We start from the raw sequence: 26,921 nt of genomic DNA on the forward strand, positions 1-26,921 counted from the left end.
AACACTGGAACGCACTGGCATAGGAAGTAGAAGAATTGGAAATTTTAAGGAAAAAAAAGCCTTGACACGGTTCGGCGCGATGCTACCTGAAAGCAAAGGGGCGACCTCGGGGTCTTCCCCGGATTCCCTGACGGTACGTGGCCCTGCGGTGCGACAGCCGGAGCGGGCGACGGGAGGCCCGGCTGCAGGGCCTGGTCTCAGTCTCCCCTCGATGGGGGCCGGGGCGGGGTCGGGACAGGGTAGGGCCTGTGGCTCTTACCTCTTCGCACATTGTTCCAGAGATGGTCTTTGCTGGCGCACCTCTCAAATGCTTCGGGGAGCTTGACAGAGCCCGAGCAGATATACCAGAAGAGGACGCCAAAGGCGTAGACATCGACGGAGTTGTCGTACTTCCCTACAGCGAGAAAGGGCGACGGCAGTGAGCCGGGGCGAGAGACCAGCTGTGCCCCTATAGCTGGGTCCGCAGAGGTCGTCACGCCTTTTTGTCTAAAGCTTTCAACAGCCGTGATCTCCCACAGCAACCCCGGTAGGCAGGACCGCGGACAACGCCCACCTTCTACCCAAAACCGCAGCACAGGAAGGGCGATGCGAGACACCAGGATGGCCAAGACCAGAGCCTGACAAAGGAGGAGGAGGACAGGCCTCTGATTTTGATTGAACAGCCAAGAAGACCCATCCTGACGGGTCGGATTGGGGAAATAAGCTCGGGAAACACAGGTGGGTGAGCAGATTGGAACCAGAATGTAAAAATTTTTAAATTTTTTAAAAATTATTTATTTATTTTTGAGGGGGGGGGGTGGGGAGGGGCAGAGAGAGAGACAGAGTCCCAAGCAGGCATGCAGGAGCCTGATGCGGGGGCTCAAACTCACGAACTGTGAGATCATGACCTGAGCTGAAATCAAGAGAGTCAGGACGCTGAACCAACTGAGCCGCCCAGGCGCCCTTAGAATGTAAAGATTTTTTTAGTTTATTTTTTTCTTTCTGAGAGAGAGAGAGAGAAGGGAGAGGAGCAGAGAGAGAGAGAGAGAGAGAGAGGGAGAGAGAGAATCCCAAGCAGGCTCTGCACTGTCAGCACAGAGCCCAATGTAGGGCTCGAACTCACGAGATCATGACCTGAGCCGAAATCAAGAATTGGACACGTAACCGACTAAGCCACCCAGGCACCTCAGAATATAAAGATTTTTAAAAGACAGAAAAGTCTGGATTCAATGGGCAGCATGAGGTCCTTTAGGTTTTAGGGCAGGAGGTGACACGAAGAACCTATTTTAGAAAGATTCTTCTGACAGCAACTGGATGGACTGCAGAGAATCAAGGGAAGTGAAATACCAAGCAGCCAAAAGAAAACAACCGTGGGGGGAGGGGGGGCAGAAATGTTCCAAGAAGTGAATTTCGAGAAAGAAAACAACTGTATGCTGAGTCCACCGTGGGTCCCGCTCACCCCTGCCCTCACGCGCATCACTCGGGGAAGGGCCGGGGCCGGACCTGTGTGTGAGGCCAACGAGAGCAGGCCACGTACACGGCTCATTTTAACTCTTCCCCACGCTGATGAGGGGCCTGCCGGGACCGTCCCCTCTTCCCTGGCACGGACACGACCCCTTCCCCCCCCCCCCCCCCCAACCCCTCAGGCTCAAACTCTCGAGTCCTCGTCTGGTCATCCTTTGCTGTTCACCATCGACACCTAGTTAACCACAAAATCCCACCCGTTCCTCCCGTGAACTGATCCCGAATCCGGCACGGCTTTCTTGTGTCAGTGCTGCTACCAGCCTGATCCTGGAGACCCAAACCCCTGGTCTGCCTGCCTTGGTTCTCGCCCCGCAAAGCCCCTCCACCTTCCGCTGCTAAGCTGACCTTCCGTGAACGTGTCCTCATCCCCCGCCTGCACAGTTCTTTTTTTCAAATTTTTAGAATTATTTTTGAGAGAGACAGAGAGAGAGCGAGCAAGTGGGGAGGGGAAGAGAGAAGAGGGACAGAGGATCCAAAGCAGGCTTTGTGCTGACAGCAGAGAGTCCTATGTGGGGCTTGAACTCGCAAATCGTGAGGTCATGACCTGAGCCTAGGTCAGACGCCTAACAGACTGAGCCACGTGGGCGCCCCAAAAGCTCAAGTTCCAATATTTCTTCCACAACGAGACTTTCTTCCTCGGTGTGGATTTCAAGCTCGGTGTGTTTCATCTCCAACCTTGTTTGCTTTTACTCCCCACAGGGATTTGTCCCCTGTCAGGCAATTTTCCTCATACTTCCCTTTCCCCAGCCTCCAGAATGTTCTCTCCTTCCAGACACCTGGTTAGATTCTAGAGCCAGAAAGACCTAGATTCCAATCCCAGCTCCATCATTTCTAGCTCAGCATTGTGGGGTGGCTTTCTGATGTTCACCAGTCTGGACTTAACTCTACCCGTGACATGGGCACAAAAATGCATCAGCGGCAGCACAGACTTGCTGTGAGGATTCAATGGAACAAAATATATGAAAAACCGTACTCGCACTGCCTAGCTCCAAGAACATGCTTAATAGCAATGCCCTGCCCACGTACCAATTTTTCCGGACTTGACTCAAGTCCTACCCCAAATCTCATACCATACAACTGTCAAACATTTCAACCTTCACTTACCACCTGTCCGAACACCAGCATCACATCATGTAGCACCCGATTTAGCACCTGGTCACACAGTCTGATGCTGCTTCCTAATTATTTAACCTCTCTTAATAGATCTCTGTCATTAGCGAGTTCATTGATGATCAGGGCCAACTCCTGATGTACAGAAGTTCTTCAATCAGGACTTTATGATCAACCAACTGGTTGATTATGGCAACCGCGGCACGAATAGCCCAGAGAAACGTCCAAAAACAGACTCGGTGACTCCTAGTTACACTTCTCCTTCTCACCCCTTCACCTCCTCACCTTCCCCCTACCTGTCTTTAGGTTTCCCCTCCCCTGGCTCTCCCCTGCCCACCCCAGACCGGCCGGTAGTACTTGTGGATACTACTTAAGCAAGAGGTAGAACTCATTAAAGCATGGAGCCCTGCTGAGGCCCACTCCTGCCCTGCAACTTACCTGTGAAAAGTTCAGGGGCCATATGGATTGGTGTCCCCACAATGCTGCCTGACATCATGGCCTCTGGCTTGCAGAACCCTAAGTCAGTGATCTTGGCACGGTTCTGCTTGTCCAGCTGCCAACAAAGCAGGGCAAGAGTCAGCCTGCGTCTGACCCTGCACGTTAACGCTCAGGGGCACACTCAAGCTCAGGGGCACACTCAAGCTCAGGGGCACACTCAAGCTCTGAAGCGGGTGTCTACTTCCCAGTAGCGCTTCCTCAATCCTGCTTCCCGCCTCCCTGTCTCCAGACTCGTTCCCATTCCCATCTTCCCCCCAGACTGTAAGCAACCTAAGGGCAGGGGCTGCCTTTTTCGTCTTTGTATACCTAGCGCTTAGCACACTGCCTGGCACATAGCAGGAACTTAGTAAGTCTAGGAAGAATGAATAAGTGAAGGACACGGAGGAAAGGATTTGGGTTCCTGATTCTTCTTCTCTGACCTCCAGACCCCAGGGCAGAAAGTTGCTAAGTAAGAAGGCTGAGGTCCTCTGGTGAGGTGAGGAGAGTTTCCTGAATTCCCTGCAGTTTCCTTTCCCAAAGGCCCAAGAGAATAAATCTACGTCTCATTTGACTACAGATAAGCCTCTTAGGTTTCGGCCTATGATTTTAGGACGATCTTTCCCTTCCCCCCAAACTGCTGTCATCTCTCTGTATGTACCTGTTGCCAGAAACACCTCAATGATAATGCAACACAGTGTCAAGAGAATATGTCAGAGGAGTCTCTACAACTGAGATAACGGAACATGACCACCTTACCTTTAAGGTGCATTTACCCATCTCAGCCCTCATCCAGCACCTGGGATCAAACCCTAAGCAATAACAAGACCTGGAAGCCTCGAACACATCGTCACAAAAGCACAAAAGAGCAGAAAGACTATTCCAGATTAAAGGAGGATAAAAAACATGACAACAAAGTACGCTGTACGACCCTTGGAGTGAACCCTGGATCAAACACACAAACAAATGACCGTATTCGGGTAACTAAACATATTTGGGACAACTGGGAAATGTTAATATAGACTGCATGTTAACTAACAGTATTCTACCAATGTTAAATTTCTTTGGGGTGATAATGGCATTTTAATTACACAGAAGAGTGTCCTTTTTAGGAGATACAAGCTCAAGTACTTAGGAATGTGTTATCTGCAACTCACTTTCATATACTTGAACAAAGAGTGTGCGTACGTGTGTGCGAGACTGAGGAACAGAGAGAGACTAACCCAGGAGAAAGAGAATATGAATCCGGGTGAACCGTATGTGGTCATTGTACCACTCTTTTCTCTTCTGTAAGTTTGAAGTTTTTCAACAGTGTTCGGAGGAAAAGCCTTAAGCAACGTACGCTCAGTCTATGATGCGGCTTCACGCTCCCCAAGCATTATGTCTGAGATCCCATCAATCCACTGTTCTTCCGGCAGCCTCTTCCTATGATCAAACTCACATTCATGCGGACCCTCCCAAGGTCACTTAACCCACGGAGGCGGGGCGTTATCTCGGGGAAACAGCTCTACTCACCAGGACATTTTTTAGCTTGATATCACGGTGGACAAGTCCCTGGCTGTGCAGGAAGCGGATTCCTTCCACCACATCTAGTGCTATCTGTAGACGTGTCTCCAGCGTCAGCCCAGCCTTGGGGAGACAAAAGGGCTCACGTGTCACTAGCAAGACAACTCCTCAGTCCAACCTGCTTAAACCAACTAAGAGTTCCTTCTGCGGGGCACTGAGAGTCGGCCTGCACTAGGGCACACAGGACAAGCGCAGAGAGTCGATGGGAAGAAGGGAAGAGGAAAGAAGTTAGGAGGAGGAGGCTGAGGGGTTGCCCCAAACAGGACTACACGAGGCACGGTCCAACAACTGAACGCATGAGTTCATTTCCATCCCCTACCCCCAACAAACTCTGGAACTGCCCTTGAGACCCAGAGTACTTCCGGGTCTCAGGGTGCGTGGCTGGCTAGGTCAGCGGAGCATGTGACTGCTGGTCTCGGGGTCGTGAGTTTGAGCCCCACGTTCGGCAGAGAGATGACTTAAAAATTTTTTTAAGTAAGAAAATAAAAACATATTTTTTACGAAAAAGGTATTTCTAGGTTTCTCAGGCAGAATGACCTCTGCTGCATTGTAAGCCTCATTGGCCCAGGTTTGGCTTTACAGATTCAAATATCAAACTCACACATCTTACTTGTACCGGGCCTCCAACTTAGGGTCTCCTGAATTCCAGAGGACATTACATCACTCATCCAGAAGCTGAGATTCAGTTTTCTAGCCCTCTTGTGGGAAAGCATCAGACAGTGCTGAGCTTAACTCCTCTGAAATGAAGAGGGAGAGCCACCGGGAGAGTCATTTTCTCGACCCTATTGAGTTTCCACGGCTCCTGCAATGATTTCTAGCGATTCCTGTCTTATATCCGGAAGCGTCCGCATAAACTGGCATGAGAGGCATCTGTGAGAAGGGACCTACCCACATGCGCTGGGGTTAGCTTCCCCCAGCCCCACTGAGCCCCAGTGTAGGGACCAGAGAAATGAGCGTCTCTACTTCCCTTGCTGCTTTGGGCGAGGGAAGCTGAGCATCCGATTGACCGTATCTCCTCTTCACTCAAAATCTTTCAACAGCTTTTCAGGGTCTAGACTGCGATTTGAATTCTATGGAAATTCTTTTTAAAAAAAAAATTTTTTTTAATGTTTCTTTATTTTTGAGACAGAGGGAGACAGAGCATGAGTGGGGGAGGGGCATAGACAGACGGAGACACAGAATCTGAAACAGGCTCCGGGCTCCGAGCTGTCAGCCCAGAGCCCGACGCGGGGCTCAAACCCACGAACCGTGAGATCGTGACCTGAGCTGAAGTCGGCCGCTCAACCGACTGAGTCACCCAGGCGCCCCTGTGTGGAAATTCTTAATTCTGGTGTTCTACAATTTGTTCTCAACATGTCTTTGCACATCACGCTCCCCTAGTCCCAGACAGCTGCTCCAACACGACCAGTGTCCTTCAGGTGGAGGGCATTATGCTCCTCCTTCCCCCTAGCGTGGCCTCTTCCTTCTACCAAATTTTACCCATCAAGGTATATTTACCAAACTCAAATCCTCATGACATACTCACTGACTACAAGTCTCTTAGAAGCTTCTGACAATTAGACTTTTTTTTTTTTTTTTAAGTGAGCTCTCCACCTGAAGTGGGGCTTGAACTCCTGACCCCGAGATCAAGAGTCACACGCGCCACTGGCCGAGCCAGCCGGGGGCCCCTGGCAATCACACTTCCTGATATCCCCTTCTGGTGCTTAATACAGGCTCTTGGACAAAAAGGAGTCACTGATAAATACTGGCTGGTTAAACGACAAAAATTGGCTCATCCCTCAAGAGCGAAAAAAGTTATAGGACGCTTTTCTGCTCCTCCGCGTAGTCTAGGTTTGTACCACCATCACCAGAGGTGACTGTGGCGAACTGGCAGCGTTCTGGGCCGAAAATCAGACTCTGAGAAGTCTGTGAGGTTTTTCTGGATTGGGGTAATCAAGCTTGATTATTCCAACAACGTCTCGTGAAAGCTAGAAGGTCCGGACAGGCAAGGGGGGATGCCAGGCCGGGGAGGACCCCGTGGCTCCGGCTGCGCGGTCACCCCCTCGCCCCGCCTCACCTTCAGCCCGGTGTAGAGGTCCCGGTGCAGCCTCTCCATGATGAGCAGCACGGCGATGCTGGAGCCGCCGCCGTAGCCGTAGTCGATGACTGAGCCGTGGAGGTCCACCAAGCGCTCGTGCTTCGGCAGAGACCTGGTGGGAACGAGAGAGGCCGCGGCTGCCGTGCTCCGGTCTCACCCTGCACAGCGTGCCGCCACGTGGGAAGGGATACCCCAGAGACCACCCTCAGTCCAGGTCCAGGGGGAACGGCCCTCGGTACAGAGGAAAGGGAAAGACAACGGCCTCCAGTGAGGACAAAGCGTCACAGAATCTAGAGACGGACAGGCCGCAAGGACTAAGGAAGAAGTCCAACGGGAGACGGAGTCTGTGAGAAATCAGGATGGCGGGGAGAGGGCAAGCAAAGCCACTGAAGGCCTGGCAGAGAGCACGTGACTGGAACAAACCCAGAAATACTGTCCACGACACCCTGCCACGGGGCACAGGAATGGAGAGACCAGGGACGCTGCAGCTCTTGGTACAAAAGTCGTGTCGGCTTCTGGCTTCTTCTCTGGATCTTTTCCCACAGGGATGAACGACAGGAGAACCCACCTCATGTAGTGAAACTCCAAAGCCAGGTCATTCCAGTGCTTCTCATCCGGAGGGACGACCGACTTGAGGGCACACGGGAAGTGTCCTCCCCAGTTGTCACACAGGTACACCACACCGTACTGGCCCCGGCCCAGTTCCTGACCCAGTTTAGGTTTACCTATGAAATACAGAGACAGGGATGGGGCAGGAGGAATGGGAGCCTGCTGGCCAACCTCCCTAAGATTCTTTTTTTTTTTTTTTTAAAGTTTTTTTAACGTTTATTTATTTTTGAGACAGAGAGAGACAGAGCATGAACGGGGGAGGGTCAGAGAGAGGGAGACACAGAATCTGAAACAGGCTCCAGGCTCCGAGCTGTCAGCACAGAGCCCGACGCGGGGCTCGAACTCACAGACCATGAGATCATGACCTGAGCCGAAGTCGGCCGCTTACCCGACTGAGCCACCCAGGCGCCCCATCCTCCCTAAGATTCTTGGATGTGTGCGGTCCCTGGCCGGCTCGGTCAGTGGAGCGTGTGACTCTTGCTCTTGGGGTTGTGGGTTCGAGCCCCACGTTGAGTGTAGAGATTACTTAAAAATAAAACCTTAAAGACTGCCTATGAAGAAAATATATATCTTGTTTAAGAAAAAAGGAAAAAAAAAAAAAGGATTCTTAGACACAGACCTAAAAGTAGGAAGTTGTAATTCTGACAGTACTGGAAACTAGTAGAAAGTACCCTAACTGGTCTGATTTATTTATTTTTTTTGTTTATTTTTTTTTGAAAGGGGGGGAGGGGCACAGAGAGAGGGAGACACAGGATCTGAAGCAGGCTCCAGGCTCTGAGCTGTCAGCACAGAGTCTAACGCGAGGCTTGAACCAATGAACCACAAGATCGTGACCTGAGCTGAAGCTGGACGCTTAACTGACTGAGCCACCTAGGTGCCCCCTAACTGGTTTGATTTAAATAAACCTGTCATGTCACTTGAACTATACAAATAGCGGGACCAGGGGCGCCTGGGTGGCTCAGTCGGTTAAGTGTCCAACTTCGGCTCAGGTCACAATCCTGCGGTCCGTGAGTTCGAGCCCCGCATCGGGCTCTGTGCTGACCGCTCAGAGCCTGGAGCCTGTTTCGGATTCTGTGTCTCCCTCTCTCTCGGACCCTCCCCCGTTCGTGCTCTGTCTCTCTCTGTCTCAAAAATAAATAAACGTTAAAAAAAAAAAATTAAAAAAAAAAAGAAATGGATTCTGTGACAAATAGTGGGACCAAACAGACTTTAGGGTTTCAAAAACACATCAGTGGGTGCTTAGGTAGCTTTGCAAGGAAGCAGCGCTAGAGGTAGAACCTGCGAACGCCAGGTATCCAGAAACTTCTCCCAATTTACTTGGGAAAGACAGGGACTCACGATGTAGCAAGACATCCTGTAAAGAACGGCTTTCCAGAGAAAGGCGAGCCAGGCGGGGGGCATGATCCTTGCGAACCTTCAACCAGAGATCTTCTGTTTTCTCCAACCGACCTGAGTGGCCAGCTTCTAGCTGGAAGAGAAACAGAAAGAAGACACGTGACTTTCCAAGTCCCTAGTTTGGCTTCCTCACCTATTATATGGGGACAATAATATCTACCTGCTGAGGACAACTGAGAGAGTTACACAAGCTGTGCAGAACGCGGCTCCGACACTGGCATACAGTGAGCTCTCGATGAATAACCACTTTGCCTCCTGGATGCGCCATCTCCACACCCTCCCCTCTATACACACGTACACACATGTGCACGCGTGCACGCGCACACACACACGCACACTCTGAGGGGACAAGCACGTCACATAACTGTGAACCGGTGTGAAAGTTACAAAGTCGTCCTCCCCTGTGACTCGTTTCTAAAATACTAAATAAATAAAATTCCTACCCCTTGATTTTCATTCCTCACTCAGTGAAATGGGGAGAAATTAACTGAGTTCCCTTCCTGTTCCCAAGAGTTAGAAAAATCTCCACGTGAGAAATGTACTGATGAAACTTCCTAAAACATGATATTATCCTTTAACATACAGGAAGAAGATACACTGATGATCTTAGAAAAATTACACGCAGAGCAGTGGGCAAAATATTGCTCGACAGGTAAGGCTCTTCTCTCTCTTCCGACATACGCACCTGCCGCAAGGAGGCTGCAAAAGCCTCGTGAGAACTGTTGAGTCGGGTCCGGAACTGGCTGCAAATGCTCTTGGCCAATTTAGAGGCACTGAGGCTCTCGATGGCTTCCTGGGCCACCTTCCTCTTCCATTCCAGTGTGATGGCGGGTGGGCTCACCCATGTGATACGCTGGATGATCTGCGGGAAGAAGAGAGGAAGAACGTGCAAGGGTGGGGACAGGAGCCACCAGAAAGAGCCAACGCCCTTCCCCTCTGGGCTACCCACTCGTTAGGAGCAGGCTAGTAAGAAAGCAGCCACGTGAAGGCCAAGATTCCTCTCCCATTCCACCTACCTCATAATCAGGGCTCAGACCAAAGGAAAGCATCAAAGAACACTAGGCCTAGTCTACGGGCTCACAAACCCTCACTACATGCAGTCAGCGCCGGGGGCGCCCGGAATTCCCTTTCTGAACTCGGTATGGAATAAGAGCCACATCAAATTCCAGAAAAGAAACCACACAAATGGCCTCTGGCAGGAAAGCCTGATTCTGAGAAAACATTTCGGCTGGGGAGAAAGGAATCTGAAGAAGCTAGTGAAGGAGAGTCTTACGGCTGCATAAAATATTTAAACGCACCATTCTCAAGCGTTAAAGTGGCTCCGCTCCTAATTATCTCAGAGCTGGCATAAACCAGAACTGTCCTGGGCAGGCAAATCGGGACAAACGGCCACCTACCTACACCAACAGAAGATCCTAGACATCCTAGCTGCTATTGGGGTGACTAAGGTTCTGAGCCAACCAGGGCCAGAGAATGTTTCTCTAAGCAAGCCCCACCTGTTTGATTTGCTCCCACAGCATCCTTGTAACCGAGGACCCTGAGTGAAACGTAACTTCGACGTGATAGGCGGCATTTAAGATCTGGAAGAGAACACACAAACCAAAGTCAATACGCCCTGAGCAGAGGGGCTGATTAGAAAATGTGACAAATAGTGTTTACTTAAGGCAGGGTCCAGTTTCAAGGTTCCCAAATATACCCATCGATACGAGTGCAGAGTCGACGCAGGTGCATCATCGGTTCTGCGGCTCTCTGGGCCCCTTTCCTTCCCTCTTCACCTTCTACCTAGCTCATCACCCGAACTACGACTGTGCAGCTCACAAGCCCCTCCGACAGGCAGTGCTCATGTGACGGAAAAGTTCAATATAATTCAAAGGGGGTGGGCAGAGGGGTGAAAGGGCAACTCCGGGCTAACTTGAGGCTGGGTTTCTGCGTGGTGTCTGCTTTGTGCGTCACCTGCGACACGGTATCTTGGCCATGCTGCGAGTACCTGTTTGAGATAATTACTGGTGATGTGAACTGAGACATCCTGGGACTTCTCCAGGCTCTGCAGGCACCGTTCCAGGGTGCCGACAAAGCTCTCGCGCAGGTAATCCACTGAGCTGATCAGCTTGTTCGCCACCGCCTGATTAAGCCGGGAGATGATGAGCTCCTGTATCTGTCGGATGCAGCATTTGATTTCTCTGGTGCCCACTGGCTCTCCGTTCTCAGGGACAATGACATCTATGGAGGCAGAGAAAGAAGCCAGTGGGCTGTGAGAGGAAGGGGCAGGCACTGAGAATGAGGGCCTCCCCCAACCAAAGCCGAGGAGCTACCAGCACGATGGCTGTAAAAGACACGGCTGGCTGACGAGCTCTGACCTTCAGTATGATCCGGGGCCATGCGATCCTCTACTACTTAGGCATCTAAGAATACTGAGAAAAAGCAACTGTGTCTAGAACGAGCCCATTGATTTTTGTCAGCTTTCACGTCGCCTTTATAGGAGGAGGATCATTTATTGAGTGCAGACCATTTGACAGGCACCATACTAAGTATTTTATATATGCAATCGAATTTAATCCTCACAATAACCTTGTCAGGTGGGTATTTTTTTTTTAATGTTTTATTTTTGAGAGGGCGTGAGAGGGGGAGGGACAGAGAGAGAGGGAGACAGATGATCAGAAGCGGGCCCTGCGCTGACAGCAGCGAGCCCCATGTGGGGCTAGAACTCAACAAACCGTGAGACCGTGACCTGAGCCGAAGTCGGGCACTCAGCTGCCTGAGCCTGCCAGGCGCCCCTGCCAGGTGAGTATTATTGGTCCCATTTTACGGGTTGGGAGACAGTCTCAAAGGAAGGACAAAGGCGGCACCCGGAAGGGTACGGTACGGTTAGGAAGTAATACGGCTAGCATTCGAACCCAAAGCTCAGGGACTGCCAAGCCTTTGTAACCTTTCACACTGCCTAGTTCCTGGAAAAACCCGAGAGTCGGGGACTCAGCACTAATCAACTGCTAGATAAATAAAAAGTAAAACTGGAACACTGTCACCATCCAGCTACCTCCCAGAATCAGAAATCTGTCTTGCCAGCCTGAGGACAGAACTTAAGAGAAGGCAAGTTACCTGCAAAAACTCTACTCCTAAAAAGGCACTCTCATGTCTACTGTGGGAATTTAAATCGGTGCTACCTCTTTGGAGGAGATCCCATAATATCTAACAAAAAAAAAATTGTTTTTAATCTATCAGAATTTTAAACTAACCAACAAATCAACAAAATCACCTACATTCCCTTTGACCGAACTATTCTATGTATGTAGGTATTACCTTTAAAAAAAAAAAAAGGCTTTTCTTTAATACAATTTTCAAATGTTTATTTATATTTCAGAGAGACAGGGAGAGACGGACAGAGAGAGAGAGAGAGAGAGAGAGAGAACGAGTGGGAGAGGGGCAGAGAGACAGAGACAGAACCTGAAGCAGGCTCCAGGCTCCGAGCTGACAGCACACAGCTCGACGTGGGGATCAAACCCACGAACCGTGAGATCGTGACCTGCGCCGAAGTCAGACGCTTAACTGACTGAGCCACCCAGGCACCCCAAAAGTCTTTTCTGAAGTGTGTATGCCATATAGCCAGCATACCTGCATTACCTTTATTTAAACAAAACAAAACAAAACAAAATGAAACAAAACAAAAAAACGGTACCAGAAATCTGGTTCCCCAGGCCAGCTGGTAAATCTTCTGGCCTCTTCTAAATTTACTTATTGCATCAAGGGTCTCCGGGAAGAACTTAGAACAAGGTTAAGTAGTAGCCATGCAAGTCTCGTCTAACACACAGCCGAGTACGGAAGTGGCTTCACAAATCCATCATGCAGTTAACAGAGCTAGACGCCTGATCTACACGCTCCCAGGTCCCCCTGCGTCTGTTGAACTAACCACCGCTTCCCAGGCACCAAACTTGGTGTACTTGGCACCTAATATACAGTCAAATATTTCACGGTCTGCCCACCTTTACCAAGGGCTCTGTGCCACTGGCACTGATGTGCCAGCTTTGTTTCAGTGAGTCAGAAGCCTTCCTAGCATCTCCACTGCAAGTCCTCCCTACGGGGGGAATTCACCAAAGACGTATCTTTGCTCATCTTTAGAAAGACCTGTGAGTGCTCGCTTCGGCAGCACACATACTAGAAAGACCTGTAAGAAATAAGGCACCTGTGTTTGCTAGAGTCAACTCTATGTCCTTTGTATAAGCGTGACACGGCCGTATACCATCATTCGCACGCTCATTCGTGCTCTGAAGAGGTACCATCCACAGACTCTGTGTTATCTGCTGTAAGAGAGATGAAAATGTTATCTAGAAGAGGCCTTGAAGGCTAGGTAGGATTTGGAAATTCACAAATAAAAGACATTTTGGGTTTAGGGCAGAACAGGAGCAAAGAAAAAGTAAAGGAAGCATATAGAGGACAGCAAGCAGTTGAGACCAACTGAAATAGAAATTACAGGAAGGTGCACACTGGGAAAGAGGAAGAGGAAAGTTGGTCAGACTTTGGAAGATCTTTAACATTAGGCTCATAAGTCTAAACTTAGTCTGTGGGAACAGGGAGCCGTGAAAGATGAAGTGGAGAAAGGAGAGAAAGATGTCCGGGGGAGCAACAGGGAACAGTAGTTCAGGCAGACTAAAGAAGAGGCAGCGGAAAAGCAAAGATAGATATGAAACAGGGACGAAGACTCGTCAGGACCTGGCGGCAGACCGGATGCAGGACGAAGGAAAGCAAAGAGCCGGAGACCAGGCTGAGCCTTGGGAGCCGGTTATGAGGACGACGGTGGCGGCAGCAGCCAGAAACAGATTAAGAAGCAGGAAAGCATGGAAATTAACTCAGAAATAAGACTGTTAGATTCAAATTCAGTAGCTATGTGACCTGGAGCAAATTACTTAACCTGCCTGAGCCTCAGTTCCCTCATCAAGAAGATGGCAATGTACAGAATCCGCAGGGAGACTGGAAAAAAAAAAAGAAAAAGAGAAAGAAAAAGAAAAAGAAAAGAAAGGAAAAGAAAAGAAAAAAAACTGATGCTAGCTCTCACATAAGAAATTCTGATTGGGGTGCCTGGATGGCTCAGGCAGTTAAGTGTCCGACTCTCGTCTCGACTCAGGTCATGATCCTGCACTTCATAGGTTCGAGCCTTGATCGGTCTCTGTGCTGACAGCACAGAGCCTCCCTGGATCCTCTCTCCCTCTCTCTCTCTGACCCTTCCCCTTTCACGTACGCTTGCTCTCTCAAAAATAAAGAAAGAGGGGCGCCTGGGTGGCGCAGTCGGTTAAGTGTCCGACTTCAGCCAGGTCACGATCTCGCGGTCCGTGAGTTCGAGCCCCGCGTCAGGCTCTGGGCTGATGGCTCAGAGCCTGGAGCCTGTTTCAGATGCTGTGTCTCCCTCTCTCTCTGCCCCTCCCCAGTTCATGCTCTGTTTCTCTCTGTCCCAAAAATAAATTTAAAAAAACGTTGAAAAAAAAAAAAAAGAAAGAAAGAAAAAGAAAAGAAAAGGAATTCTGATTAATAGGTCTGCAGTGCTCTGCGGTGGTATCGAACACTTATATTTTCAAAGAGCCTCCCAGCAGATTTGGATGTACGGCCGGGACCGAGAACCCAAAGGGTAACTTGCAAACTACTTCCCTTTAATGAACAGGTGGTAGGGCTCACGTTCCTGCAGGGAGGTCCACAGACCAGTCAGTATACAAGGTCAGCCGCACCTAAACGTCAGCCCCAAAAGACCTGACCAATCACCGTGGCCCAATTTTCTTAACAGCCATCCATGAAGAATGGGGCTTCCAGAAAAGCTGAAAACAGGACTTTGGGAAATCCTCCTGAGCTGGGTTTCGGGAGCAGCCTGGAAAGAAAATGAGATCACGACACACACGGAAAGAACCAATAAGGAAGCATGGGCCATGCCGAAAGTTAAAGCCAAGGTTAAAGCAGGACTTAGTAACATTCTTCTCCAGAATTCTTCTCCACTAACATTCTTCTCCAATTGGAGCTCTTCTCCAGCTCCATCAAGGTCAAGGGGATACAGACACAAACTGGAGATTAAAGAGCACTATTAGGATGAACTTACCAGAAGCTGGACTGCCAGTCCTGGGAAGGAATGACAGCAGAATCTTCCAGGAAGGCCTCTGAGAACAAGGGAGGCCACTCTGGCTAAATGATTTAAGGTGGGCTCCTGCTAATGACGGTTGGGTAGATGAGATCCTCCTGAGTTTCCTTTGGCCCTCAGAATTAATTGGCTCAATTTCTGGTTAGCAAAGGGTTAAAGAATCCTCTGGTCCCAGTAGCCCACGCCCAGCTCTCTAGGACCTACCTTTAAATTCCATGTTGGCAGCATCATCCAGAAGTTCCTCCTTCATGGTGTTCAGCGTCTCGACAATCATGTCCTTCATTTCCTCCTGCTTTCGGTTGGCAATATTCATCAACGATTCATACAACTCATTTTCCTTTTTTCGAGTATACTCCAGACGTTTGGGAGTAATCTGCAGGTCCCGCTGCATGTCAAAGGCCTGGTTAATAAAGATGTCAAGGGAGCGGCAGTGCACCAGATTCAGGGCCTTGGCCGCATCCACCAGGCGAGTCTGTAGCACCTGGTGAGAAAACGTGCTCAAGTGTCTCAGTTTCTCACTTTGTTCCACCAACATGCTCTGAGCTTTAGTGTCTTGGCCAGGAGCCCCACAGTTACAGTGACTGCTGCTCAGATAGCCCAGGCCAATCAGCTGGTGATGGAGCGGTGACCTTTCGTTCTCCAGTCTTCTGGTAGAGGAGGCAATGATCTCCGAGCCCAGCTTCGGCACTTTGAAAAAGAATACGGGAAAGGAGAAATACTTTCGGATTTCCTGAAGCTCTCGCTCATCCCTCTCAGAGAGTTCATCTTTGTGGAGTGCATAGGTTATCACAGGCAAGAAATCGTTCACCAAGTCACCCAGAACATCCACTGCAGGCCGGAGGCCTTGGCACGGTGCTACCACAATGTCCACTTCCTAGAAGGGGAAGGGGGGGGGGGTCATATCAGCACTTCAGGGTCAGAACCAATCCTTGCCTCCCCTGAGTCCCACACTGAGACCAAAGTCCAGATCTGTGATGGGCCAATGGGACTTCGGTACGCCCCCATCATTTGTCCAACTCCTTCCTGGGTTACCAACACTCCCTGGTGCAGCCTGTGCAGACAGGCACTCGTCTAGAGAGAGAAAGCAGTCAGTAGAAAGGATGGCCGTCTCTTTAGCCACTTCAGAAAAAAGAATTTAGTTCCTGGCTTCCCTCGTTGTTTGGAAACACCTATAGATACCCTCCGATGAAGGCGTAACACAAATAATGGAAGGAGAAAGACATGCTGTGGAAATTATCAGCTCAGGAGTGAGGCCGTCTGGAACTTTCCTCCCACTCCAGTCCTCGCTCATTGCACTTGCCCAATCTTTCAGAGCCAGCTAACTCCCAGTCCAACTCCCAAGCAGGCTTCCAATCTGCCTGTGTACTCATGTCATGCCCTAGAGAGTCCTTCCTCGAACATAATCCCAAGCACTCTCTACTTCTCCTTTCCTTAATGTTCAACACATTTATACTTTATTTTTTGAAAACCCATTTTCCCTATTAGCCTGTCAACCCTTTGAGGGCAGGGACCATGTCCACCTTGTTCGCTATTATAACTCCAGTGCCTAACACATGGGCCTCAATATTGTTGAGTCAATCAAGCAGCAAACAAAAAACCAGGTTTGGCCAACATTGTTACTGTCCTATTCTAAAAGTTTGCAGGTATCTCAAAGTCTTAGCCACCTAAGTCTTGGTAATACCTTCATTCTCATGATCACTTGGTACGACAAGACTAAGGTTTGCCTATCCAGTATTTAGCTTCTGCATTATTGGGAAGGCAGTGGTCTTTACGGACAAGGTGGCCAATAACGGGGCGGGGCTTTCGGGAGAACTCTTTAGAGGGGGTTTGACCCTCCCAGGAAGCACGCTCCCTGGCCTCAGCCTTCTTGCCAGTGGCAAGATGACGTCATCCCGCAGCCCTAAGGCAAACCTGAGGGTAGAAGCCAGCACTGAGGATGATGGAGCAAAAAGAAACAGGGGGCTTGGGTCCCTGGTGACCGCAGAGCCGCCACACCAGCCTAGCTTCAGACTTCTTTCACGAGGGAAAAAAAATTAACCTCTATCTTGTTTAAGCAAGCCCGTTTTTCAGATTGTCTGTTACATGTGATTGAACCCAGTCATAACGGATATACCCACGATCTTAAAGTGAGTTTCAAGCACGGGCTTTGGTTTAGAAACAAACGTCTACGGGTCCTTTCCTAGCCAACAGTTTTTGTTTCGTGTTCTACTTTTTTTTTCTTATTTATATTGAGAGAAAGAGACAGCATGCGCACATATGTGTGTGCGTGCGAGTGGGGGAGGGGCGAGGGGAGAGAGACTATCTCAAGCGGGCTCCAGTGTCAGCAGAGTCCAATTCGGGGTTCGAACTCATGACCCCTGAGATCATGACCTGAGTCGAAATCAAGAGTCAGACACTTAACCGACTGAGCCACCCAGGTGCCCCTGTGCTCTGCTTCTTTCCTGAGGATCCTGAGGCAGTTAAGAGCATATATTTCCATCCACTGCACATGCTGCTTTTCTCTATCTTTGAAACTGTCTACTCTGCCCGGCATCCCAGACCTAAGGGTCAACCTGGAGACTCATGCCCGTATCACCGCTACAGGCACACTAACTCTTGATGTCTTCAGGGATCTGCAGTTCCAAATCAATCCTCCATAGAATTCTAGCACATTTGACAGAGTTATAAAAGAAGTCAGCGCGAATCTGCTCATTTGTGCCCTTAACATTTGTCAGATGTTGCAAATTTACTTTATTTGAAATGTAAAAGATATGCAGTTGTTTATTTTCTTTCAGATTGATATTCTGTTTTCGTTCCTTACCTGACTGAGCAGCAGGCATTTTTGATGAAAAACATTTTTAAATAAAAACCTGGGACCTTTTAAGTAGGAAAGGACTAGAAAATGCCAGCCTATTGTCTCTTGTACTCTGTGTGTGTGTGTGTCTGTGTATGTGTGTGTATCTGTGTGTGTGTGTGTGTGTGTGTGTGTGTGTGTGAGAGAGAGAGAGAGAGAGAGAGAGAGAGAGAGAGAGAGAGAGGGATCTCCCATCTCCAGAAAAGCACAAGGTCTCATCTTCCCCAGTAAATAACTAGTAAGTTTAATTCACAGATGGGTCACGTAACTGTTATTTGGCTGGCCGCTGTGAACTCCCTAAAGCTAAAAGTACTTTTAGCATCTCACCAATTATGATTTGAGCAAACACTAAAAATCCACCTACTTTCCATCCAAGCCTAGGCCAAAAAGAAATCTGCTGTTTCATCTATGCCTCGAAATGCAGGAAATGTCTTCTGGTTGGTAGACTAGTCTGACACTCATCCCACTGTTCCAAACAAACCCCCTTTCACTACCCTGAGTCACACTGCTACAGCATGAATCACTTCGTGAGGGCATATTCAAAGAGTGGGTAAGAACTTGTAAGGCTGAGAGCAGAAGACATAATTGCCTGAATGCCAGCATTATAATACATAATAATTTAATAATGACGAGAAGAGAATCCCAAGGAATGAAAAGTTATAATAAGGTAGAGAATTATAGGTGAATATGTTTTTTCAAATAAATATTTTAAACTTGCAAACCTTTCTTAAACATATACATTTTTAAAGCTATAATCCAATCACACTTATTATAGGAATATTATGAGAAGAAAGCCTAAAGTAGGAGTTCTTTAGAAAGTCTTCTAAGCTTTCAGGAATAATTTTCTTTGCTTGCTTATTTCAAGGGTTTTCTTAAAATTCTAAAATCAATGTCTATTTAAAATGTCCATTTTGGGGGTGCCTGGGTGGCTCACTCGGTTAAGTGTCTGACTTCAGCTCGGGTCATGATCTCACGGTTCGTGAGTTCAAGCCCTGTGTCGGGCCCTGGGTTGACAGCTCGGAGCCTGGAGCCTGCTTTGGATTCTGTGTCTCCCTCTCTCTCTGACCCTCTCCTGCTCATGCTCTGTCTCTCTGTCTTTCTCTGCCTCTCAAAAATAAGAAACGTAAAGAAAAATTTTTTTAAATGTCCATTTCGTATATGCAAGAAAACCGAAAGCCACGGAGTCCATCTGCACAACCAAAATCCTTCTTAGGAGAGTGCTGACTTTGTGTGCTCAGAGGTGCAAATTCTTTTTTTTTTTTTTTTTTAAATGGATTCTGGGCTTTCTAATGGTAGGTGCTGCCTGGTACGCTGGCACCTAGAAAGAAGGTGTCCGCTCCTAAATAGATGTTGTATGAAATGAAAATGGATAGAAACCAAGTACTGTGCTCCTGCTCCTCGATTCCCCACTGAGCAACCTCGTCCCGTTGGTCTCGCTGCGCCATCGTGGCTGCTAGAAGACAGGCAAAGAAGAGCTGCGGCCTGACGTCCTGGCAGAAGCACATACTAGTCTAGAACGTGCTATGTGATTCTGTGACACTTACGGTGAAGGGATGACTCATCCCTGACAGTTATAAACAAAAAGGGAAGCCAGCACTGTCTCCTGGAGACAGGGAGTGAAAAAAGTAATAATTAATACAGAGAGGAGGAACCAGACCTGTTCTGGGTCCTATTATGGCCATGTGAGAGGGAGGTCTGATCTCGGGCTGTTCCGTGGAAGCTGTCTTCCTTCCTAGCACCTCAATCAGTGCCTGGCGCTTCGTGAGCATCCAATAAACAAACGTGGAATGGATGGATGAACAAATGATGCCTTCACTACTCTTCAGTAATCATGTGTGAAATCTGCTGTCTTTCAACCCGTATCCCACACATTTATCTGCAATTGCTGTTTGCCTCTACTCTAAGAATAAAGCAGTGAGTAAGTGAGCATTTTGCTCCTAACTCGATCAGGGGAAAAGAATCTCAGGGAATCATAAGAGTATCCCATAATTCCCACTGTGAGTCACAGTGAATTCCTAAAGAGATTTCTCTTGTAGAATGCATTCTGCACAAATCTACAGAATCTGCAGAAGTTGGTATATTCACCATCAATTTTCTTGGCAACATTAAGAGAATGAACAGAAAGGAGGTTGCTACCCTGCAAACACCAGAAGTGACCTCTTGGGTTTTATCTTTGATGTAAAATGACATTATCTTAAATGCCAAGAAGAAATCGCTCAATCACTGAAGAAGCCTGACCACTTCCTAAGAACACTGGCTCTTACTGGGGAAGACTCCTTAATCTATGGTTCATGGCACATCACGGAAACTCAGTTCTGGCCGAGGATGAGTATATTAACTGATGGTTCAGACAGAAGACAGCCATAGACTCAGGTAGGTCGCAGATGTCTTTGCTTTCTCTACAGTTCTGACCTCAGGCTCACATCACACAGAAAAGAAGTACGCAACCGACGTGGCCTCGACCTCAGTCCCTGTCCCTGTGTTCTACCTACCTTTACCATCCGTTCTCCTCCCCCACCATTCTCACAGGACTGTTGAGAGACTTTTCCTGTTTGTTTTCACACAGGATGATTCCTCTTCATCTTTACACGGTTCCAAGAACGATCACTCTTACATGTCAATTACATATTAAGGAAAATACCTCTCTATCCTTGCTACATTATAGAAAATGCCTTGCTGAAGATATACTGAGTAGCCTCTGTGCCATCTGCCTTGCAGCTGTATTCAACAGTGATCCAAACATCCAGTACCATAGATACAGATAAAAGCAGGAATCTGGGGGCACCTGGGTGGCTCAGTCAGTCGAGCGCCTGACTCTTGTTTTTGGCTCAGGTCATGATCCCAGGGTTGTGGGACTGAGCCCCACATCAGGCTCTGTCCTGAGCTCGAAGCCTGCTTAAGACTCTCTCTCTCTCTCTCTATGCCCCTCTACCCTGCTCAGGCTTGCTCTCTCTCTCTCTCTCTCTCTCTCTCTCTCTCTCTCTCTAAAATAATAAACAACAGGAATCGGAAGCTTTATTGTCTTGTCACTACATTCATCAAAGCAGAGAGGCAAAGTAGCAGCAAGAGGAAGAGAGAAGAAGGAAGGGAAACCTTTAACTTCTAACTTTGTAACTTTACCTTTTGCATTATTTACCTTTTAACAATATCTTTCTCTTCTGTCATCACAGAAGTATTTCATAATGACGTATGAAGAACTTTGTCCCTAACTAGAGCAGGATAATAACTGTAAGTAAGCTGGAACCAGAGTGACTTCGGTTGGACAAGAGGAAGGAGTGCCAACATGGCTGTCAGGGAAAGGACTGGTAACCGACGGGGAGGGAAATTCTCTTCTCGAGGACACTGATTAGGACACCCAGGGAGGAGGGGACGGACTGACGGTGTGCCAGACACTGTGCTAAGTGCCTGACACACACCCTCTCATTTAGGCCTCACACCAGTCCTCAAAGACACGGACTGTCACCCCGCCACCCCCCCTTGCCAACGAGGGAACCAGCACAGCCACACAGTTAACTGACAAGGCCAGCACGTAAATCCAGGTCTGACAGACTACAGAGAGCATGTTTAAGCAGTTACGAAGGTCCACTGTGTGTCGGGAACCGTCCGGGCTGACGTTGGGGAAGTTCTGAAAGAAGGATAAGGGATGGACAAGGTGACTTTAGGGGCCCTAACAATCCTAGTTCCCGGGTTAAAAAGTATATCCTACCAAGCAAAGGCTCTGCCGTGAGACAATCCTCAGGGACTCAGCTGAGATGCCAAGGAAGGAAGTCAAAAAGAGTATTTTTAATAACCCCAACTGTCTGCTGACAGTACTTTCGGCCTCTGAGTCTCTGAAATCCCCACCCCAACCATCCTTAACTCAAAGTGAGACACGCAGAGCTCTTGGTGAAAACACAGAGGGAAGCCTCCGGGCCGAAGAAAGAGGTAGACGGGATCCTGGAAAACAGGTGAAAGAGGAAGATGAAGACTATAATCTCTGGCAGATTTTCTCCCAAAGAGCTAACCCTGGAAGGCCGCAAATGAAGCGCTGGTGGTGATCTGAGAAAACACAGCCTCAGACTCAAGCCGTTCTTTTTCCTTTTTCAAGAGCATGGAAAAAAACCCCCAAAAACACAAAAAGCCAACCTGCCTCTAAACCACCCGTACCCTTACCAGGTAAGTTAACCTGCAGTAGGTGTCTGTGGGTCTCTTGGCTGAGAGCCACACGTGTTGGATGGCTACGGCCCACTACGTATGTCAGCGTGTGTAGGGGAAAGGCACGAGACAAGCTAAATAGGACGAGTACAGGCTCACAGTCTGGAAGGAGCTTATACTTTCGCATCTGCCTGAACCTCCGATACCCTTTATTAACATGACACTTTAGTTCTCCTTTCTCTTTGCCCCATAAAATCATGGTTTCCTTACTGTAATTCTCTCTCTAGAGTATCATTCTCCCCCTCATACATAGTAACCCCAACTTTGGGTCTTTTGCCTTGGAATGGCCATTTTTTAACCTAATTCCACATACTATCTCCTAGTCCTAAAAGGTATCTTCTTGCCCTCAGGACCTTCACCCGGCTTTCTTTGTGACTTTATACCAATTCACTGCTATTTTTCCATCTAACGACATTCAGGAGAAGATATGGTGTCTAACCAAAGGGAAGCAACACACAACAAGTTGAGTCTTATAAGGCACCATCATAAACGCCAATGACTAGACAAAAATCTGAGAGAAGCTGATTTTCCAGCAACACTGTTTCGTAAATTTGGACATTGAAATTTTGCTAGGAGCCTGGAGCCTGCTTCAGATTCCGTGTCTCTCTCTCTCTGTCCCTCCCCTGCTCACTCTCTCTCTCAAAAATAAATAAACATTAAAAAAATTTTTTTAATAGATTATGCCCATTGCTAGCTGCTGGCTGAGGGTTATAAAGAGAAAACTTTATGACTCCAACTGGTTAGAGTTAACAGTAGTGAGAAAAAAAAAAAAAAAAAAAAAAAGGTTTACTTGCAACTCATTAGAGCTTGCCTAGAAACATTAGTCTACCTCAGTTCCCTGAAAGAAACCCTACCAGACGTCACCCTGAGCCAATGGCCATGTCAGCGTGTGGCAGTCTGGCTGCCAGGTGACATGTACATTCATCCAAAGGGTGGGGACACACAGGCCAGCAGAATAACTGTCAGTCTGTAAGTGCCACCGTAAGCGAAACGCCACAGCCAGGCTGCAGGAGTCCCGGCTCAGACTCAGAAAGTTGAATCATTTCAGCTCCTTTCTACTCCTTTTCTCATAGGTGTTCACAGGAAAAATACACACACACACTCCAGACTGAGGAAACTCTGAAGCAAACACCCATGTTCCACTGGACTTGTAAGAGAAGGTGGTAGTATACGTGCCAGAGAGGGGGGAAGGGTGGGGAAGGGGAGTCTGTACGTGGAGACAGATCCAGTGAGCGTGGTGAAGGGTGAAATATGTCGCCAGCTGGAAAGGGCTATGTTTTAACACTAAACGAGGTTACAGAAACTAACGGCTTGACTCTGTTCCTCTGCTGCTGAATTATGAACTGGGAATCTCAGGGGACCCAGAGCTACAAAGCTGGGAATACCAAACACTAAGGGGCCGTGTGGGTCAGCATATTCTGGAACAAACTAAAAACGGCTAATTTATGAGAGCTTTAAAGTACCATACTAGAAGAATGACCATTGTATACAAGCGTAGGGGGAAATTCTGCTTTGATAATTTGACAGTTGAAAATGAACATCTCATTTCCCCTAATTCAATCTTGGTTTCCTTGAGCTAAGTGCTTCCTTTCTTTATCACCCTCTGCAAAACCAAATGAAAGGGCTGTTTAGAGCTAACTCACTGGTCCCAAAAATAACCGGAGCTAAACAAAAAAAAAAATCTTTTTCACTGGCACAAAAATCTTCAAGGTGGCTGTGAACTGCTCCCGGCAGCAAGCTCCCGGCACTGAGACCCGTGAATTTAATGAAGACAGGAACCCGACCACAGCGGCGGAGCAGACCGGAGCTCCACAAAGGCAACTAAGGCCTCTCTGAGGCACAGCATCAAGGGGTTCCAAACTTAGAACCGTTGGGGTCCGTTGCTATTTCTACATCAAAACCACTGGAGACGAAAGCAGATCCGGAGAAACACTGGCTAAGGAAGCCTCACAAACCACATGAAACAGAGCACAAGAGCCTAGAGAATTCCTCAAGACTGGTGAAGAATATTCCTCAAGAAAGAAAATCCGTATTTCTGTCGTGCAGAGAGAGAAGCTGATCTGGTGGCTCAACTTCCCAACCAAGTGGCCTCCTCTGCCGGTACCTCAGTTGAGTTCTCAGCACACCTCGGGGGCGGGCAAGGGGGGCTCTTCTCAGGAAGATGAGCGCTCAGACGTGCACCTGGGGAACGGCTCTCACTTTCCTGTCCCGGGCTCGCTTGAAGTACTTCAATTCATGGCACAAAAGTAAATGAGCATTAAAAATTAAAGCCAATAAGATGAAGGGATCCAGAGAAATCAATCAAAGAACGTGCCTCTCCCGCACATGGCTTTGCTCACATTCCCAGATTGTTTTTTAAAAGGCAAGAACAGGGGGGCGCCTGGGTGGCTCAGTCGGTTAAGCATCCAACTTCAGCTCAGGTCATGATCTCAAGGGTTTGTGAGTTGAGCCCCACATCTGGCTTTGTGCTGACAGCTCAGAGCCTGGAACCTGCTTCGGATTCTGTGTCTCCCTCTCCCTCTGCCCCTCCCCTGCTCACTCTCTCTCTCTCTCTCTCAAAAATAAACATTAAAAAAATAAATAAAAATAAAAGACAAGAACAGGAAGAGAATCACGGCCCAGCCGACAGCAGTTACACCAGCCATCTAACGGTATTTTTTAAGCTGCAGGTCATAATGTAGCACCTCACAACATCAAGTTTAGTAGGTTTCTGTCATCATTTTTGCTAGATGAAATCAAATAGAGGAGAAGATAACAGTGTGTTTTGCAAAAAGTAAAAGTATTCTTTCATGAAATTTTATGTCAATATGTACACGTGTATACATATATATATATATACACACACACACATATATATGTACTAGGTCTTGATATAAAATGTTATTTCTTTTTTTTATTATTTTTTTTAATGTTTATTTATTTTAGAGACAGAGAGACAGAGCACAAGCTGGGGAGAGAGCTGGAGACAGAATCCGAAGCAGGCTGCAGGCTCTGATCTGTCAGCACAGAGCCAGATGCGGGGCTGGAACCCACGAACCACGAGATCATGACCTGAGCCGAAGTCGGACACCCAACTGACTGAACCACCCAGGCGCCCCTAAAATGTTATTTCTTACGGTGAATGAAATCCTTCACGTATATTTTAAGTAATGTCTACACTCAATGTGAGGGTCAAACTCACAACCCTAAGATCAAGAGTAGCATCCTCTATTGACTGAGCCAGCCAGGTGACCCCAGTGAATGAGATTCTAAGAAATTCTGAGAAAGTCTGAAAACCACTGAGCCACTGGAACCTGAAAGAACCAGACCAGGCCAGTATATCACAGAAAGACTGTGTATGGCTCAAGTATTCGTGAACTGTGAAGAAGGTTCGCGGGTCAACTGAGCAGCCTCGGTCAATAAACAAGGATTACCGTCAGAGCTACCATCAGGGTCCTCCAAGAACCCTCTCGGCAACCCTGGAGCTAAGGATCGCGAGCTCTCCGTGTGAAAACAGAGGAAAGCCGCTGCCGAAACTCAGCTCAGAGAAAACGCTGGCTTGTGCACACAGCCCCTCTAGCATTTATCAAGATACAAGAAATCTGGTCTCTGGAAGGAAATGAGATGACACTTTCTACTTCTGGAGTCTCAGAGGCCATGGTCACAACCAAAGGACTCATTCATTGACTAGAAGTTCAGGCGTTTTAGAACAGGGGTAGGTAAGGAGGCTACGAGAAAGAAGCAGCAAATTTCCTAGTCCTGCTAGACTAGCCCTTCCTTTCCGGCACAGCTGACCAACGTGAAGAGACTCTCTGTTCTGAGCAGGTCTGCATTCTTTTCATCTTACCCACTCCTGACCCTGACAGAGTCACCTTCTTTGCCGAGCCTCACTCGGTCTAATCAGTCAGCCCAGTCCTAGCTATAGGGTAGCAGAGGAAGCCAGCACAAGAGCTGAGTCCTTCGTAAGTGGAGACAGGAATACCAGAGAGTCAACATGATCTGTCGGAAGATGCTGCAAGAGGTGTAGCTCTCTCTCGGGAGTTCACTTCAAAAGAGAAGCAAAGACGTTCTTCAGGTGACGGGATCTCCATATCTCCTTACACTGAGCCAGACCTGTTCTCGGGTTTCTGGAGTTCCTTAGAAAGTAGGAGACATAGCCTGTCCCACTTAGTACATAATGGCCAGGTCTACGGAAAAACTCACAAGATTCTTCACTTGGCCTCGGCTCTAATAAGAGCATTAATAATCTATTACCTTATCGTTCCTTTTAGAAAGGGATTCTAGCAACACCTTCCAGCTGAGAAATAAAAAAGGATTTCTAGCCCTGACCATGGTTATTCTGTGAAAGCCTGAGGTGCAAGTAGCCCATTCCTTCTGTGGCAGAAAAGGAGACAGGGAGGCAAGGAGATAAGTACATTGTGCAGGGGCTTGCAGCAGGGTAGCAGAGGCAGGGATGGGCACTGCTGTGGCCTTGGCTTTCAACTTCCCAGGTTATGTGCTCTATTGGCTGATGCTCAGAGCCCAGACTATAAAGGGCCAAACTACTTTCTGAGAGAGCTCAACTACAGGAAAAGCCGGTGTGTGTGTGTGTGTGTGTGTGTGTGTGTGTGTGTGCGCGCGCACGCAACTGAAGGAATACGAGACGGGTACCTGTAAGAGGGCATGGTGCATCGTCACCTCCAGTTCGGCTAAAACATGGGCGGCGTCCTCACCGTCCTCTTGGACCTCCAGGTCCTCCTCGGGGATGGTCTCCCAGTTGCCCTGGTGAGCAACCAGCGTGTGCACTAGTTCGTACTGGCCCGGGAGTGCCAGGCTGACCCGAGTCTGAGTCCCATAGGTGAAGCGGAGGCGCCGAAGCTTACAGTTCTCCTCGCTGCCCAGCCTGGCGGGAAGCACCCGCACCCCCAGCAGCAGGTTCAACAGCTGACACTTGACATTACAGTCCTGGCCGAGGATCAAGATGCAGGGCAGGCAGTCCACAATCTGCTGGAGGTACTTCTCTTCCTTAGCTGGAAAGGCAATGCAGCTCAGCTGGCCTGGTTGGGGAGGGGGAGGGGGAGAAGGAGAGT

The 26,921-nt window shown here is 48.4% G+C and overlaps 1 protein-coding gene across 1 annotated transcript in view; it reads right to left on the minus strand.

Annotated features, from left to right (window-relative positions):
- DSTYK (dual serine/threonine and tyrosine protein kinase) overlaps nt 1-26,921 on the minus strand; it is a 49,375-nt gene that overhangs the window by 4,538 nt on the left and 17,916 nt on the right. Inside the window, exons 2-12 of the mRNA XM_043569256.1 lie at nt 26,503-26,888; nt 15,051-15,720; nt 10,722-10,954; nt 10,231-10,314; nt 9,420-9,596; nt 8,678-8,807; nt 7,299-7,455; nt 6,710-6,842; nt 4,603-4,716; nt 3,052-3,166; nt 260-394 (exon numbers count right to left, since the gene is read on the minus strand). Of these exons, the coding sequence (XP_043425191.1) occupies nt 260-394; nt 3,052-3,166; nt 4,603-4,716; nt 6,710-6,842; nt 7,299-7,455; nt 8,678-8,807; nt 9,420-9,596; nt 10,231-10,314; nt 10,722-10,954; nt 15,051-15,720; nt 26,503-26,888 (2,334 nt within the window). The remainder of the gene's footprint in view (nt 1-259; nt 395-3,051; nt 3,167-4,602; nt 4,717-6,709; nt 6,843-7,298; nt 7,456-8,677; nt 8,808-9,419; nt 9,597-10,230; nt 10,315-10,721; nt 10,955-15,050; nt 15,721-26,502; nt 26,889-26,921) is intronic.

Source organism: Prionailurus bengalensis, chromosome E4 (assembly GCF_016509475.1).
Source record: "Prionailurus bengalensis isolate Pbe53 chromosome E4, Fcat_Pben_1.1_paternal_pri, whole genome shotgun sequence".
Taxonomy (NCBI): Eukaryota; Metazoa; Chordata; class Mammalia; order Carnivora; family Felidae; genus Prionailurus; species Prionailurus bengalensis.